This window comes from Salvelinus sp. IW2-2015, linkage group LG28 (assembly GCF_002910315.2).
Source record: "Salvelinus sp. IW2-2015 linkage group LG28, ASM291031v2, whole genome shotgun sequence".
Lineage (NCBI taxonomy): Eukaryota > Metazoa > Chordata > Actinopteri > Salmoniformes > Salmonidae > Salvelinus > Salvelinus sp. IW2-2015.
Genome location: NC_036868.1, coordinates 30,192,541 through 30,205,671, shown reverse-complemented (window position 1 = coordinate 30,205,671; position 13,131 = coordinate 30,192,541). Strand labels below are relative to the sequence as shown.

General features: G+C 44.1%; 1 protein-coding gene across 1 annotated transcript in view; it reads right to left on the bottom strand.

Annotated features, from left to right (window-relative positions):
* LOC111954296 (syntaxin-binding protein 5-like) overlaps positions 1–9,628 on the bottom strand; it is a 186,017-nt gene extending 176,389 nt beyond the window's left edge. The window contains exons 1-2 of the mRNA XM_070435855.1: positions 9,184–9,628; positions 4,138–4,235 (exon numbers count right to left, since the gene is read on the bottom strand). Of these exons, the coding sequence (XP_070291956.1) occupies positions 4,138–4,235; positions 9,184–9,324 (239 nt within the window). The 5' untranslated portion in view covers positions 9,325–9,628. The remainder of the gene's footprint in view (positions 1–4,137; positions 4,236–9,183) is intronic.
* Positions 9,629–13,131: the final 3,503 nt, after the last annotated feature.

The window sequence follows — 13,131 nt, the reverse complement described above, 5'->3', positions numbered from 1 at the left end:
GCCAGATCTCCACAACCAAGACTACACAAGTTTACAACCAGATGCTCACAACCAGATCTCTTACGGCAGATCTCTAAACCAGACTCTAAGGCAGATCTCTACAGCAGATCTCTACAACCAAATCTCTATAGCCAGTCTCTACAGCCAGATCTCTATAGCTAGATCTCTACAGCCAGATCTTACAGCCAGGTCTCTGCAGCCAGATCTATACAGGCAGATCTCTAACAGATCTCTACAGCCAGATCTCTACAACCAGTTCATAATCTTACAGCCAGATCTCCACAACCAGATCTCTACAGGCAAGATCTCTACAACCAGATCTTCTAAGGCAGAACTCTACAACCAGATCTCTTACAAGCCAGATCTTAAGGCAGATCTCTACAGTCAGATCTCTACAGCAGATCTCTACTACCAGATCTCTACAACCAGATCTCTACAGCAGATCTCTTACTACCAGATCTCTTACAACCAGATCTCTCTAAGGCAGACCAATCTGCAGTTACAACCAGATTAGCATTCTACAGCCAATCTCTACAGCATATCTTTACAACCCAGATCTCTACAGCCAGATCTCCTACGCGCAGATCTCTACAGCATATCTTTACAACCAGATCTCTACAGCCAGATCTCCACGGCAGATCTCTTACAGCCATATCTCTTACAACCAGATCTCTACAACCAGATCTTCCACGACAGATCTCTACAGCCAGATCTCTACAGCCAGATCTCTACAAACCAGATCTCTAACGGCAGATATCTACAACCAGATCTCTAAGGCAGAATCTCGTTACAGCCAGACCCTCTACAGCCCAGATCTCTACAACCAATCTCTTACAGAAACTGTACACCAGATCCTCTCTCCTTGTTGTCACAAACGGGACAGTTTTTAGGATCACATGCCATTCACTAGGCTGGCAGATCTGGGTACCATCTCCTGTCTTCTCCTCTTCCCCTGCCGTAGTTCTCCAGCCCGCTCCGCCCGCTGCCAGGCTCAGGCCCTTGATCTGCCACATCCTGTTATCCTCCATGGGAGGAAAGGAGAGGAGAGCCGCCAACAGCCTCGCCACAGACACACTGATAACAGCTAGCCTAGCAGGAAAACACAGCATAGAGCTACAGGACAGAGATAGAGCTACAGGAAAGACATAGAGCTACAGGACATACTGTTCAGCTACAGGACAAACATAGAGCTACAGGACAGACATAGAGCTACAGGACAGACATAGAGCTACAGGACATACTGTTGAGGCCTACAGACAGACAGAAAGCTAAGGAGAGCATAGAGCTACGATGAACAGACATAGACCTATTACAGGACAGATATTAAGCTACTGAAAGACAGAGCATAGGAAGACAAGTCTAGTCCAAGAGCAATCGAGACATAAAGCTAGAGGATAGAGATGGAGGTACTGGAGCATAAACTATAGCTACAGGACAGACGATAGAGCTACAGAACAACATTAAAGCTAAGGAGAGATAGAGCTAGAGGACATACATATGCTACAGACAGAGATAGAGCTACAGTGACAGACAACGAAGAGCATAAAAGCTAGAGAGAGATTGAGCTAGAGGACAGACATATGGCTACAGGACAGAGATAGAGCTACAGACAGACAGAGCTACAGAACAGACATAGAGCTACAGGACAGCATAGAGACAAGAACGACACTAGAGCTATAGGACAGACATAAAGCTTACTGAACACATAGAGCTACAGAACAGACTATAAGCTAGAGGATAGAGATAGAGGTACTGACATACATATAGCTACAGGACAGAGATAGAGCTACAGAACAGACATAGAGCTATAGGACAGCATAAAGCTAAGGAGAGATAGAGCTACGGGACAGAGATTACAGCTACAGACAGAGATACAGCTACAGGACAGAGCTAGAGCTACAGGACAAACATAGAGCTATGGACAGATATAGAGCTACGAGAACAGGCATAGAGCTACGGACAGACATAGAGCTGCAGGACAGACATAGAGCTACAGGACAAACATGAGAGCTAGTGGACAGATATAGAGCTACAGAACAGCATAGAGCTATGGACAGACATTAGCAGCTGCAGGGACAAACATAGAGCTACAGGACAGACATAAAGCTACAGGAAAGAACGTAGAGCTACTGGACAGACATATAGCTACAGGGCAGAACCAGTGCTACAGGACAGACATAGAACTACAGGGCAGAACCAGTGCTACAGGACAGAGATAGAACTACAGGACAGCGAAAGAGCTACATGACAGAGATAGAGCTACATGACAGACATAAAGCTACAGGACAGAGATAGAGCTACAGGACCTACATAGCTACAGGACAAAGATAGAGCTACAGGACAGATATAGAGCTACAGGACAGACATAGAGCTACATGACAGGCATAAAGCTACAGGACAGAGATAGAGCTACAGGACAGACATAGCTACAGGACAAAAATAGAGCTACAGGACAGATATAGAGATACAGGTCAGAGATAGAGCTACAGGACAGACATAGAGCTACAGGGCAGAGACAGATCTACAGGACAGAGATAGAGCTACAGGACAGAGATAGCGCTACAGGACAGAGATAGAGCTACAGGACAGAGATACAGCTACAGGACAGACAGAGCTACAGGACAGAGATAAAGCTACAGGACAGACAGAGCTACAGGACAGAGATAAAGCTACAGGACAGACATAGAGCTACATGACAGAGATAGAGCTACAGGACAGAGATAGAGCTACAGGACAGACATAGAGCTACAGGACAGACAGAACAACAACGACCTAAGGCTATAGTATACAGCCACACAACAGACAAAGAGCTAGAGCTGCAAGGATTGCTACAGAACATAGTTACAAGTATTTCGAGCAAGTAGTCCTATAAGGCTAATACAATCAGACTCAGCGCCACAGAGACAAATCTAGTGCTACAGCACAAAGTTGTAGACATACTTTAAACAAAGGGGTACACAACTACAGCTATAACACATGTCTACTACTAGACCCTCAGCCAAATCATCTTCATCAAAGGACAAATAAAAAAAGTTACAATAAGAGCATGTCTTTCCTATCAGGCATCATCGTTATCAGATTAGGCAAGAGCGAGCCGAGTCCTCATCGAGAGCACTGATCGGAAAAGGGAAAAGGCGCAGGCAGTTGCATGACTCTCCATTCACCTTCCTCTCCCGGAGATAAGAACCTATCTCTGTCTGTTCCACATCACMCAAAGAGCTGACTGAAGTCATGACGTTTTTCTACTCTCTCCAATTCAAAGCTACCGACGTCAGTGAGGAGGAAGTATTGTCAAACCCCGAACCATTCACTGACAGTTCAACGTCAAAGAAAGTGCATGTGGCATCAATGTAAACTGACCAGCATATCAACAACTCTATGGTTACATCTTGATTGACACCAATCTAATATGCAAATAGATCAACACCGTTACCCTGCACCTATAGAACTGAGATTTTTTGGGGGCCTCATCTCATTCAGATATAAGTAGAAATGAAGCCCACTTGTACACGACAGCAAGCAGGAACAAAGGCAGACATCYGGGAGAGACAGAAAGACAAGAAAGCATGGAGGGACAAAAAGACAGACACAGACAGGCYGAGAGACAGAGGCATGTTGACGCCCACCTGTCTGCCCCTTAATCACACCTGAATGAGTTGTTTTTCAGCGAGAACACACGCTGGAACAGTAAAGGGGCCTGGCGCAGGCAGGCAGAGAGGCAGGCAGGCAGGAGYCGAGCTAGTGGGAGGGTGCTCGCTGTAGCTATGGCTCCCTGTGGTGCCATTCCACTGCTTTGTGTTGTGAAGCACAGCAAGCTGTTGTCCCTGTAAAACAGGCTGCTAGCTCTATATCAGGATATTGTATTTTTACAATGTAACATGCAATTATACTGTAAGATGTGTTATTACATATGGGTAGACTGATTATACATCAAAACGTGAGCTCGGCCTGTTCTTCCAAGGACATTCGGATTGTCTTTCTATCCAATCCATCCATTCACCCATCTATCCATACATCCACCTACCTGCTGCTGGTCTGGGCTGAGAGTAGCCCCATGCAGGTCCTTCCCCAGGAACCCAGGGTACAAAACACAAGCAAATCAATAGAGTTAAACACAGCTCCACACAGAAAGGATACAGTCTGAGGGCCCCACTCTGGGTCCCAATGGCCAGGATCTTCTGGACTGGGTCATGGGCCATGGACGACGGCTGATAGGGGAAGCCATGACGGACAGTCTGGGCGTCCAATGAGAGGGCAGCAAAGCAGGGCGATGAGGAAACAACAGGTAAATCATGGTTAGAGGGAATTTTCGTGAGCGTTCTCACGACAGGGTAACGTTAGTTTTGTGTCCAAATAATACAAACAATATTCTTACTCAACCCGCAATTTGAAGTCTGGGAATGAACACTTGAAAAGAGCAGGCAAAGGAACAGAAATATACAGCGACACAATGAGCACAACAGCAATGACACTAGAAAAAAATAGCATTTTATGTAGTATTTTTTTTGTTATCGTAACAGTTAGGTTCCATCATATTGTGTGTGCATAGGTCCATTTTCAGATAATAGCAACAACACCATCTCTTTTGATGGCGMCTCCCTAGTCGTGATTACATTACTACTGTAGAAATAAAACACAGCAATAAAACCCATCAATTTGGGGCGGGACAGGGCTACCACAATAAGCCGGTGCTGCTGGAGCCTATTGCATCAGTCAGTAAGTCAGTCGGCGAGTTGTTGTAGCCTACTTGTTTGCTTATTGCCAGAGCAGAGCAGAGCGCAAAAGCATATCACGTAAGAGCCGCTCCACTGTAGCAGACACCTGCCCTAGCGCAGGCAGCAGCGGCAACACGGGCTGGGCTTTGGATCATTTTCCTCGACCATATGCGCCTGGAGCGTCAACCCAATTATGACACCCCAGGACCCGGTTGGATCAAAACCGCAAGACCTATTTTAATTGTATTTTGTATTTTCACCAAAATAATTGGCGACATGTAGCTTAMGCTGTTCTAGCCAACCATTCCAGATATTAGGCCTACACGGGTCTAGCCACGCGCAAATGCTGAAACCCTCCACTCMAGCGATGGAGAGAAACACGTCACAAATCGCCCTGTGTTTTCAAGTCGATGAWATAGGCTACCACAAATCATTTACATTATGTAGGCCCAATGATATTAATCTTTCCCAAGAGCGTTCACAAACGTTCATGTTAAAGCGCACAAAACTGTGCCACGTAGAAATGAGCAGCATCACTCAACGCTGGGTTGCCATCGCCCCAAGGGATAGAAAACAACTGTATGTATGCCTAATGTCATGTCAAGGGGTAGCCAAGCACCTCACTGCTCCACGGAGTTGAGTGCAGACTAGAGTTTTTAAATGAACCTCCGACTTCTTAGAGTCGCTATTTGGTCGAAATTCTTAAACCCTTACAGTGTGCCTATGTATGTCCTCTGTTGTTGTGTACCCTTGTTTGCTGAAATCCATACTTTTTAATAAAACATACATTTATCCAATAGAACACAGAGAGAGTGTTCTTCAATTAAAGTTTTTTTAACATCAGGTATGTACAGTGCGGCGTCCATCAGGGCAGTGTCCTTGGGCCGTTGCTCTTCTTTATTTCTACAAATTATTTGCCACTGGTCTTACACAAAGCTAGAATGACTATGTATGGATGATTCTACACACTACATGTCAGCACCCAAAGCCAGTGAGCTCACTGAATTCTAAATAAAAAGTTACAGTCAGTATCAGAATGGGTGATTAATAATAAACTGGTCTTAAAAGGTGCAATATGCAGAAATCGCTCCGCCATTTCTTGGTTGCTAAAATTKTAATAGTTCACCTAATTTGAGTTGATGTGACAAAACKAGCAATCATTTTACCATCTAAAATGCTGTGAAATATATTTTCAATAAGCAAAAATATAGTATTTTCAGCTGTTTGAAGCTGGTGTACAAAATCAAAAGTAAAAMATGCAAAAAGCATAGAAATAGAGCACATAGAACAKATCTACCGCTTCTTAGACTTGCATTCAACGACAATGACAGATCTACAATTCACATTTCGCTCCTCCAGGTCRGTCTCCTGTCAGCAGCCCCGCAGCAGATTAAAAGCTATGGATGACAGGGCTTTCAGTTGCARGATTCCGCAGCTGTGGAATGCACTTTCAGACACTATTAGGGCTGCAGAGTCTCTGTCCTCCTTTGAAGGCACAGCCCAAGACCTTGCTGTTCAGAAAAGCCTTCAAGGACCTCTGCCAACCCTGTTCTCATGTCTTCCGGATCTGACTACAGCTGTATATAGCTTTAATTGTTATCTGTGTTCTGTGTTTTGGATGTTTTTTATTATGATTTTGTATATTTTTGTAGCACCTTGGTTGTGAGAAAAGCACTTTACAAATTAAATTAATTGTTATTATTATAATTACATCGAAAAGTAAAGGCATTGTATTTGTTTCAAAACATTCTCGAAGACCTAKACCTCAGCTGGAGTTGTGCATAAAGGGTGTGGCCATTGAGCAAGTTGAGGAAGCTAAACTCCTAGTCATATTTGAAAAGTTGACTGTTGTCGTGAAAGTTGTTGTTGTGAAGATGGGGAGAGGTATGTCTGTTATAACAAGATGTTCTGCGTTTTTTACACAAACATCAACTGTACTAGTTGTTCAGGCTCTGTTCTTGTCCCATCTTGATCACTYTCTGGCAATATGGTCAAGTGCAGCAAAGAAAGACCTAGCAAAGCTGCAGCCGGGTCAGAACAAAGCAGCACGCCCTGCCCACACAGAACTAASATCAACCACATGCAGGCCAGTCTTTCCTGGTTYAGGGTTGACGAGCYATGAACTGCTTCTCTTCTAGTTTCTATGAYACATATTACTGTGGTGAAAATGCCAGATTCTCTGCATAATCAAATAACATTCAGCTCAGACACCTGTGAATATCCCACAAGACGTGCCACCGTGGGTCTCATCACCGTCCTCAAGTCCAAATGAAYTCACGGCAACGCACAGTATTATACAGAGCCATGATCACATGGAACATCCTCCTTCCATCTCCAATAACTCAAGCCAACATCAAAATGACCTTTAAAAAATATATTTGGTATTTTGGTATTTTATTAGGATCCTCATTAGCTGTTACGAAAGCAGCAGCCACTCTTCCTGGGGTTCCACACGAAACATGAAACAGGACATAATACAGAACATTAATAGACAAGAACAATGAATTGAACAACATCTCATGGAAAGGTGGGACTGTGATGGGACACACACAACCACACACAGACACACTAACACGAGCATGTTTTTTTCGTTGTTGTATTGTTTGTATCATTTTTTTGTTGTGTTTGAAATTTGTGTGACTGTCCTTGTCTATTGGTGTATCGGTGTTTTGTTACTTGTCATGTTTTGTGTTTTTGTGTGGAACCCCAGGAAGAGTAGCTGCTGCATTCCCAACAGCTACTGGGGATCCTAATAAACAAATAAATACAATCACCAAATAAACAAATAAATGCAATCACCAGTGGGCTACGTCGACAGTCGGTGGTTGTAGCCCACTGGGCACAGATATCAGTTCAATGTCTAGTTTTGATTTACAGTTGGTTGAGTTGTCAACTAACATGAATTCAACGTAAAAAAAAAATAATTAAAAGTTTAAAAGTTGGGTGAAAAAAGATGGAATGCTCTTTTTATTTATTTATTTAACTAGGCAAGTCAGTTAAGAACAAATTCTTATTTTCAATGACGGCCTAGGAACAGTGGGTTATGCCTTGTTRAGGGYATTCGAACTCAATTCGATTTTAAGGTTACGAGTCCAACGCTCTAACCACTAGGCTACCTACMTTGAGGACTTTTTGCAAATCCAATCAGTTTTCCATGTTGATTAAACTTCATCACATATATTTGGAGGGTTGAAAGGACGTGGAAACAACGTTGATTCAACCAGTTTTTGCCCAGTGGAATTTGATAAACGATTTATTAAAAAGTATGGATTTCATTTTTTTTWAAGTCTGTGCTCAACTCTGCAGAGGTGTTGAGGTATTGGATAGTCAAGGGACTACAGTACATCGCCGTGAACTTGAAGCTGTGGCTGCATGATCATGTGTAAAAAAATAAAATTTAAAAAAGCCCTTATACATGTGTTGAATTCAATATCGTGTTCAGGTCATCTTGGCCTGGCCCAAACATGACAATTYAATTACACATACATAACATGCGCGCACACCATATTAAGATGAGAAATAGTCAAAAATTCAAGGGGTTGTCCATTTGAATAGAAAGCAACGTATCCTATGTATCAACGATAATATAKATTTGCTGTGGCGTCCTAAGGATGGGCTACGTTCGTTCCAGCTGATTTGCAGGCAGTTCGTGCGTGTCAATCGAATGTGAGCTCTTATTAACCCCATCCATTCTTCTGTCAAGACTTATTCAATGAATAATGGGAGCCAGTGCAMGATAACACGGGTCTAAATGTCAGACGCAGGCTTCTTCTATAGATCAATGAAGGAATCGGGMGTGTGAACTGGAAGGTGAGTGTTGGTGGGAGACTGATAGCCACTGTATCAATCGGCTAGGGACCCAGCGATTGACATGTTAATCGAGGCCGATCTGATTATGCAAGAAACGGGTTGTTTTATCCCAACCCCTCTGTATGACAGTTCATGCGAAGTGCACATGACATGAGCGATGAAACCAGTCTGTTTGAACGGAAGGGGGGATATATGTAGGCCTATGCATTTATTAGATCGTTATAAAGGTAGGACTATATAGMCTAATGCTGGGATGTATAGAACCAAACGCTGAATTATGATGGAAAGCCTATTCTYTCTTGGTAGATCTCTAAACGCATTCGCCATATGCGCATTTTACAGGCTGGGTTAACAAACCCTGGGAATTGGCAGATGGTGTTGCCTATGAAGCAAACTATATTATTATAATGCCTTTTCATAACAGATGTTGATGAAAAAGACCAGGCAAACGCAGGTGGTCAGCTATAGTAGCTTAACCGTTCATCAGATGATAACGGTATCATTGTAGGCTATCAATAATATAGGTGACGGCGCGTTAAGTAGTCTACCAATATCGAGAGAAGTGGCAGCCAATAAATATGCAGTAAGGAAATAGAAACGTTTGATACAGAAATGGTTTGATACAGCTGCATAATAAAAATGCATCTGACTCGCCCACCTTGCAGAGTTGAAAATTCTCGGACTGAAGGGTCTCCTGCATCAAATTGTTCTCCTGGGTGCCCGACTGGCCAGACGAAGCCGAGGAAGACGCTTGCTCCTTTAGGCCGTCCAGTACCTTCCTGATGTTAAACTTCTTCATTTTACCCCAGAAACACTGCGACGACGACGGAGCACAGAATTGAAATCACCAGCTCAAGATAAGGGAGTAAAGCCACTCTCTCGCTCTCTTCTGATTGCCTTCGTAAATCTCACATTTTAGATAGTGTTTTTACCGCAGTCTCCATGGTGAAAAGGGTTTCGGCCGCACACCGCTCGGGTCGGGCTCGTTGACGCGCAATTTCGAGTCGATTCTCTATTTATTCGTTGTGTGGCTATGTGCGTCGGTGTAGTCTTCTCTGACTCCGTGTCCCACTGCGTCTACGCTGCTCGCTCGCTCTCTCCGTTTTTTCTCCCCTCCCCTCTCCGCTCAGTCAACGCGGAACGCAGCTGCAGCGGTGCTTCTGCGCATTTCAGCAACCGGATATTTGATTGAAGCGCCTCCGCTCCCGTATACATCTCCTTCTCTGCCCTTGCAACAGAGGCATGATTTCTCTCTCTTTCGCAATCTCGCTCTCTTCTTTTTCTACCTTATTCTCTCTCCCACCTRTTTCTCTGTCTCTCTCTCATTCTATTTCGCACACACGTGTGCACGTACGCACACACACTGAGGGCAGGGTGAACAGCACCTGGTGATATTTGGATGCATCAGGGCAGACAGACAGTGCAGGGTGAGACATACAGACATGCTGGGACAGACAGACAGACAGACAAAGTGCCAGCCAGCCAGGCAACCTTATTCACCTTGACAAGGCTTGGCTGTACGCCCCACATCAATATTAAAACACCACACTATCAACACAACACACATTATCCATGGTGATCACTGTGAGGATTTTATTTGAACCTTGCTTTATTTTCACTGTTTCTCATGAGAAGAGAACAACCCCTAAAGGATGCTAAGATCCCCAAAAGCTTTGTGGGTCGCTCTCACGCCTGACTGATATTGCGTGGGCACCTGTGGACTGTCTGTTGGCACACACGCACCAGGCGCCTACGGCACACACACTGAAGTAGACACTGAAGCACAGTGGTGGAAGTAATGGTTGTGTTTACACTCCCGAGCTCCACACCTGATACCCCCTGCTCTGCTCTGTTCTGTTCTGCTCGCCCTGCTCTGTTCTGCTCGCCCTGCTCTGTTCTGCCCTGTTCTGCTCCCCCTGCTCTGTCTGCTCGCTCTGCTTTGTTCTGCCCTTTTCTGCTCGCTCTACTCTGTTCTGCTCTGCTCGCCCTGCTCTGCTCTATGGTGGGAAGCTCTCTCTCTCTCTACCTCTGTCTTTGCTACCGCCCTTCTTGTCTTCTCCCCCTTTCCTCTCCCTCTKTCCTTCTCTATTCTCCCTATCCCATCCTTATTGTTTGGCTTAACCACCACAGCCTTCCCAAGCACCAGATAGATCATTATTACATACAGTGGTAGCGCACCTGACGAAGTGCACCAGTCCCTCCTGCAGCAAAGCACCCCCACAACATGATGCTGCCACCCCCGTGCTTCACGGTTGGGATGGTGTTCTTCAGCTTGCAAGCCTCCCCCTTCTTCCTCCAAACGTAACGATAGTCATTATGGCCAAACAGTTCTATTTTTTGTTTCATCAGACCAGAGGACATTTCTCCAAAAAGTACAGTCTTTGTCCCCATGTGCAGTTGCAAACCGTAGTCTGTTTTTTTATGGCGGTTTTGGAGCAATGGCTTCTTCCTTGCTGAGCGGCAATTGAGGTTATGTCTATATAGGACTCGTTTTACTGTGGATATAGATACTTTCGTACCTATTTCCTCCAGAATCTTCACACGGTCCTTTGCTGTTGTTCTGGGATTGATTTGCACTTTTCGCACCAAAGTACGTTCATCTCTAGGAGACAGAACGGGTCTCCTTCCTGAGCGGTATGACGGCTGCGTGGTCCCATGGTGTTTATACTTGCGTACTATTGTTTGTACAGATGAACGTGGCACCTTCTGTRACGCCCTGACCTTAGAGAGCCTGTTTATGTCTCTAGTTGGTTTMGTCAGGGTGTGATTTTGGGTGGGCATTCTATGTTTTGTTTTCTATGTTTCTTTATTTCTATGTTTTGGCCGGATATGGTTCTCAATCAGGGACAGCTGTCTATCGTTGTCTCTGATTGGGAATCATACTTAGGTAGCCCTTTTTCCCTCCTTTCAGTGTGGGTAGTTAACTTTGTTTGTGGCACTATAGCCCTGTAAGCTTCACGGTTGTTTCTTTCGTTTGTTGTTTTGTTGGCAACATTTTAAATAAAAAGGAAAATGTACGCTCACCACGCTGAACCTTGGCCTACCTTCAACGACGGCCGTGACACCTTCAGGCGTTTGGAAATTGTTCCCAAGGAAAAACCAGACTTGTGGAGGTCTACAATTGTTTTTCTGAAGTCTTGGCTGATTTCTTTTGATTTTCCCATGATGTCAAGCAAAGAGGCACTGAGTTTGAAGGTTGTCCTTGAAATACATCCACAGGTACACCTCCAATTGACTCAAATTATGTCAATTAGCCTATCATAAGCTTCTAAAGCCATGGCATCATTTTCTGGAATGTCCAAGCTGTTTAATAGCACAGTCAACTTAGTGTATGTAAACTTCTGACCCGCTGGAATTGTGATACAGTGAGTTACAAGTGAAATAATCTGTCTGTAAACAATTGTTGGAAAAATTACTGTGTCATGCACAAAGTAGATGTCCTAACCGACTTGCCAAAACTATAGTTTTTTAACAAGAAATTTGTGGAGTGGTTGAAAAACGAGTTTTAATGACTCCAACCTAAGTGTATGGTAAACTTCCGACTTCAACTGTATGTTTAAATTTATTTTGCGACGCGAGCGGTGTGGTCAGCATGTTAGAGAGTGAATTTAATTCCAGAATTAACACTAGAAATGTTACACTGAAAAATCCCAACACTGGCCAAATTGCTGTGTTGTGCTATTCATAGATCCAGCTGTCTGATGTGGCTGTCTGCGTGTTTTGTGATGAGATATAATGGTAAGTAGCCTACAGTACACACCAGGTGAATGCTACACATTGGTGCTGTCAGGATTTCAAAAGTGGTGAGTGAAGGAGTCAGACGCAGAGAGCAGGGTAGTTCAAAAAGGAAGTGAATTTAATATTCCAAAATACCAGCGAGACGGTCACGCCACACACACAAGGGCGCGTAAGGTCCCAGTCCAAACAAACAGGACTAAACTGAAGAGGAACAGACACTACAAGAATAAACGAAATACCACAAACAGAAAAACAAGCCCGCACAAAAGTCGGCTGGCCAACTGGGTTAAAATAGCCCACAARCAAARCTAAACACGAAACAGGTGCAACAAATCAGACACAACTAAATTAAACAGAAAAGGCGATCGGTGGCAGCTAGTAGTCCGGCGACGACGACCGCCGAGCGCCGCCCGAACGGGAAGAGGCACCATCTTCAGCGGGATTCGTGACAGGTGCTTGGTGAGGTGAGTTGACAAAATGTGCAGAAGTAACATTGTGTGTTCAGGAGTTATATAAAGCACTGTTACACTGTTCTATATTATAAATGCCACCCAGTTATTACATTATTATTCCATTGGTAGAAGACAGTATTGAATAAGAAACAAAGAGAAATTGTGTGCAAATTATATATTTATTAAGTATATCAATATAGTCCTGTTGTGATTTATATTTGCATAATGAACTCATATTGACCCCCTCCCAACCCAGCCTAATAATATCCTTCCGTTTCAGAATACATTTAAAGAGCAAAGAAAACAGGCGCTTATTAGGTATTCTGTTCCCTGTGTGTGTGTGTGTGTGTGTGTGTGTGTGTGTGTGTGTGTGTGTGTGTGTCTGAGAAACGAGATACCTCCCGCCCACACACATG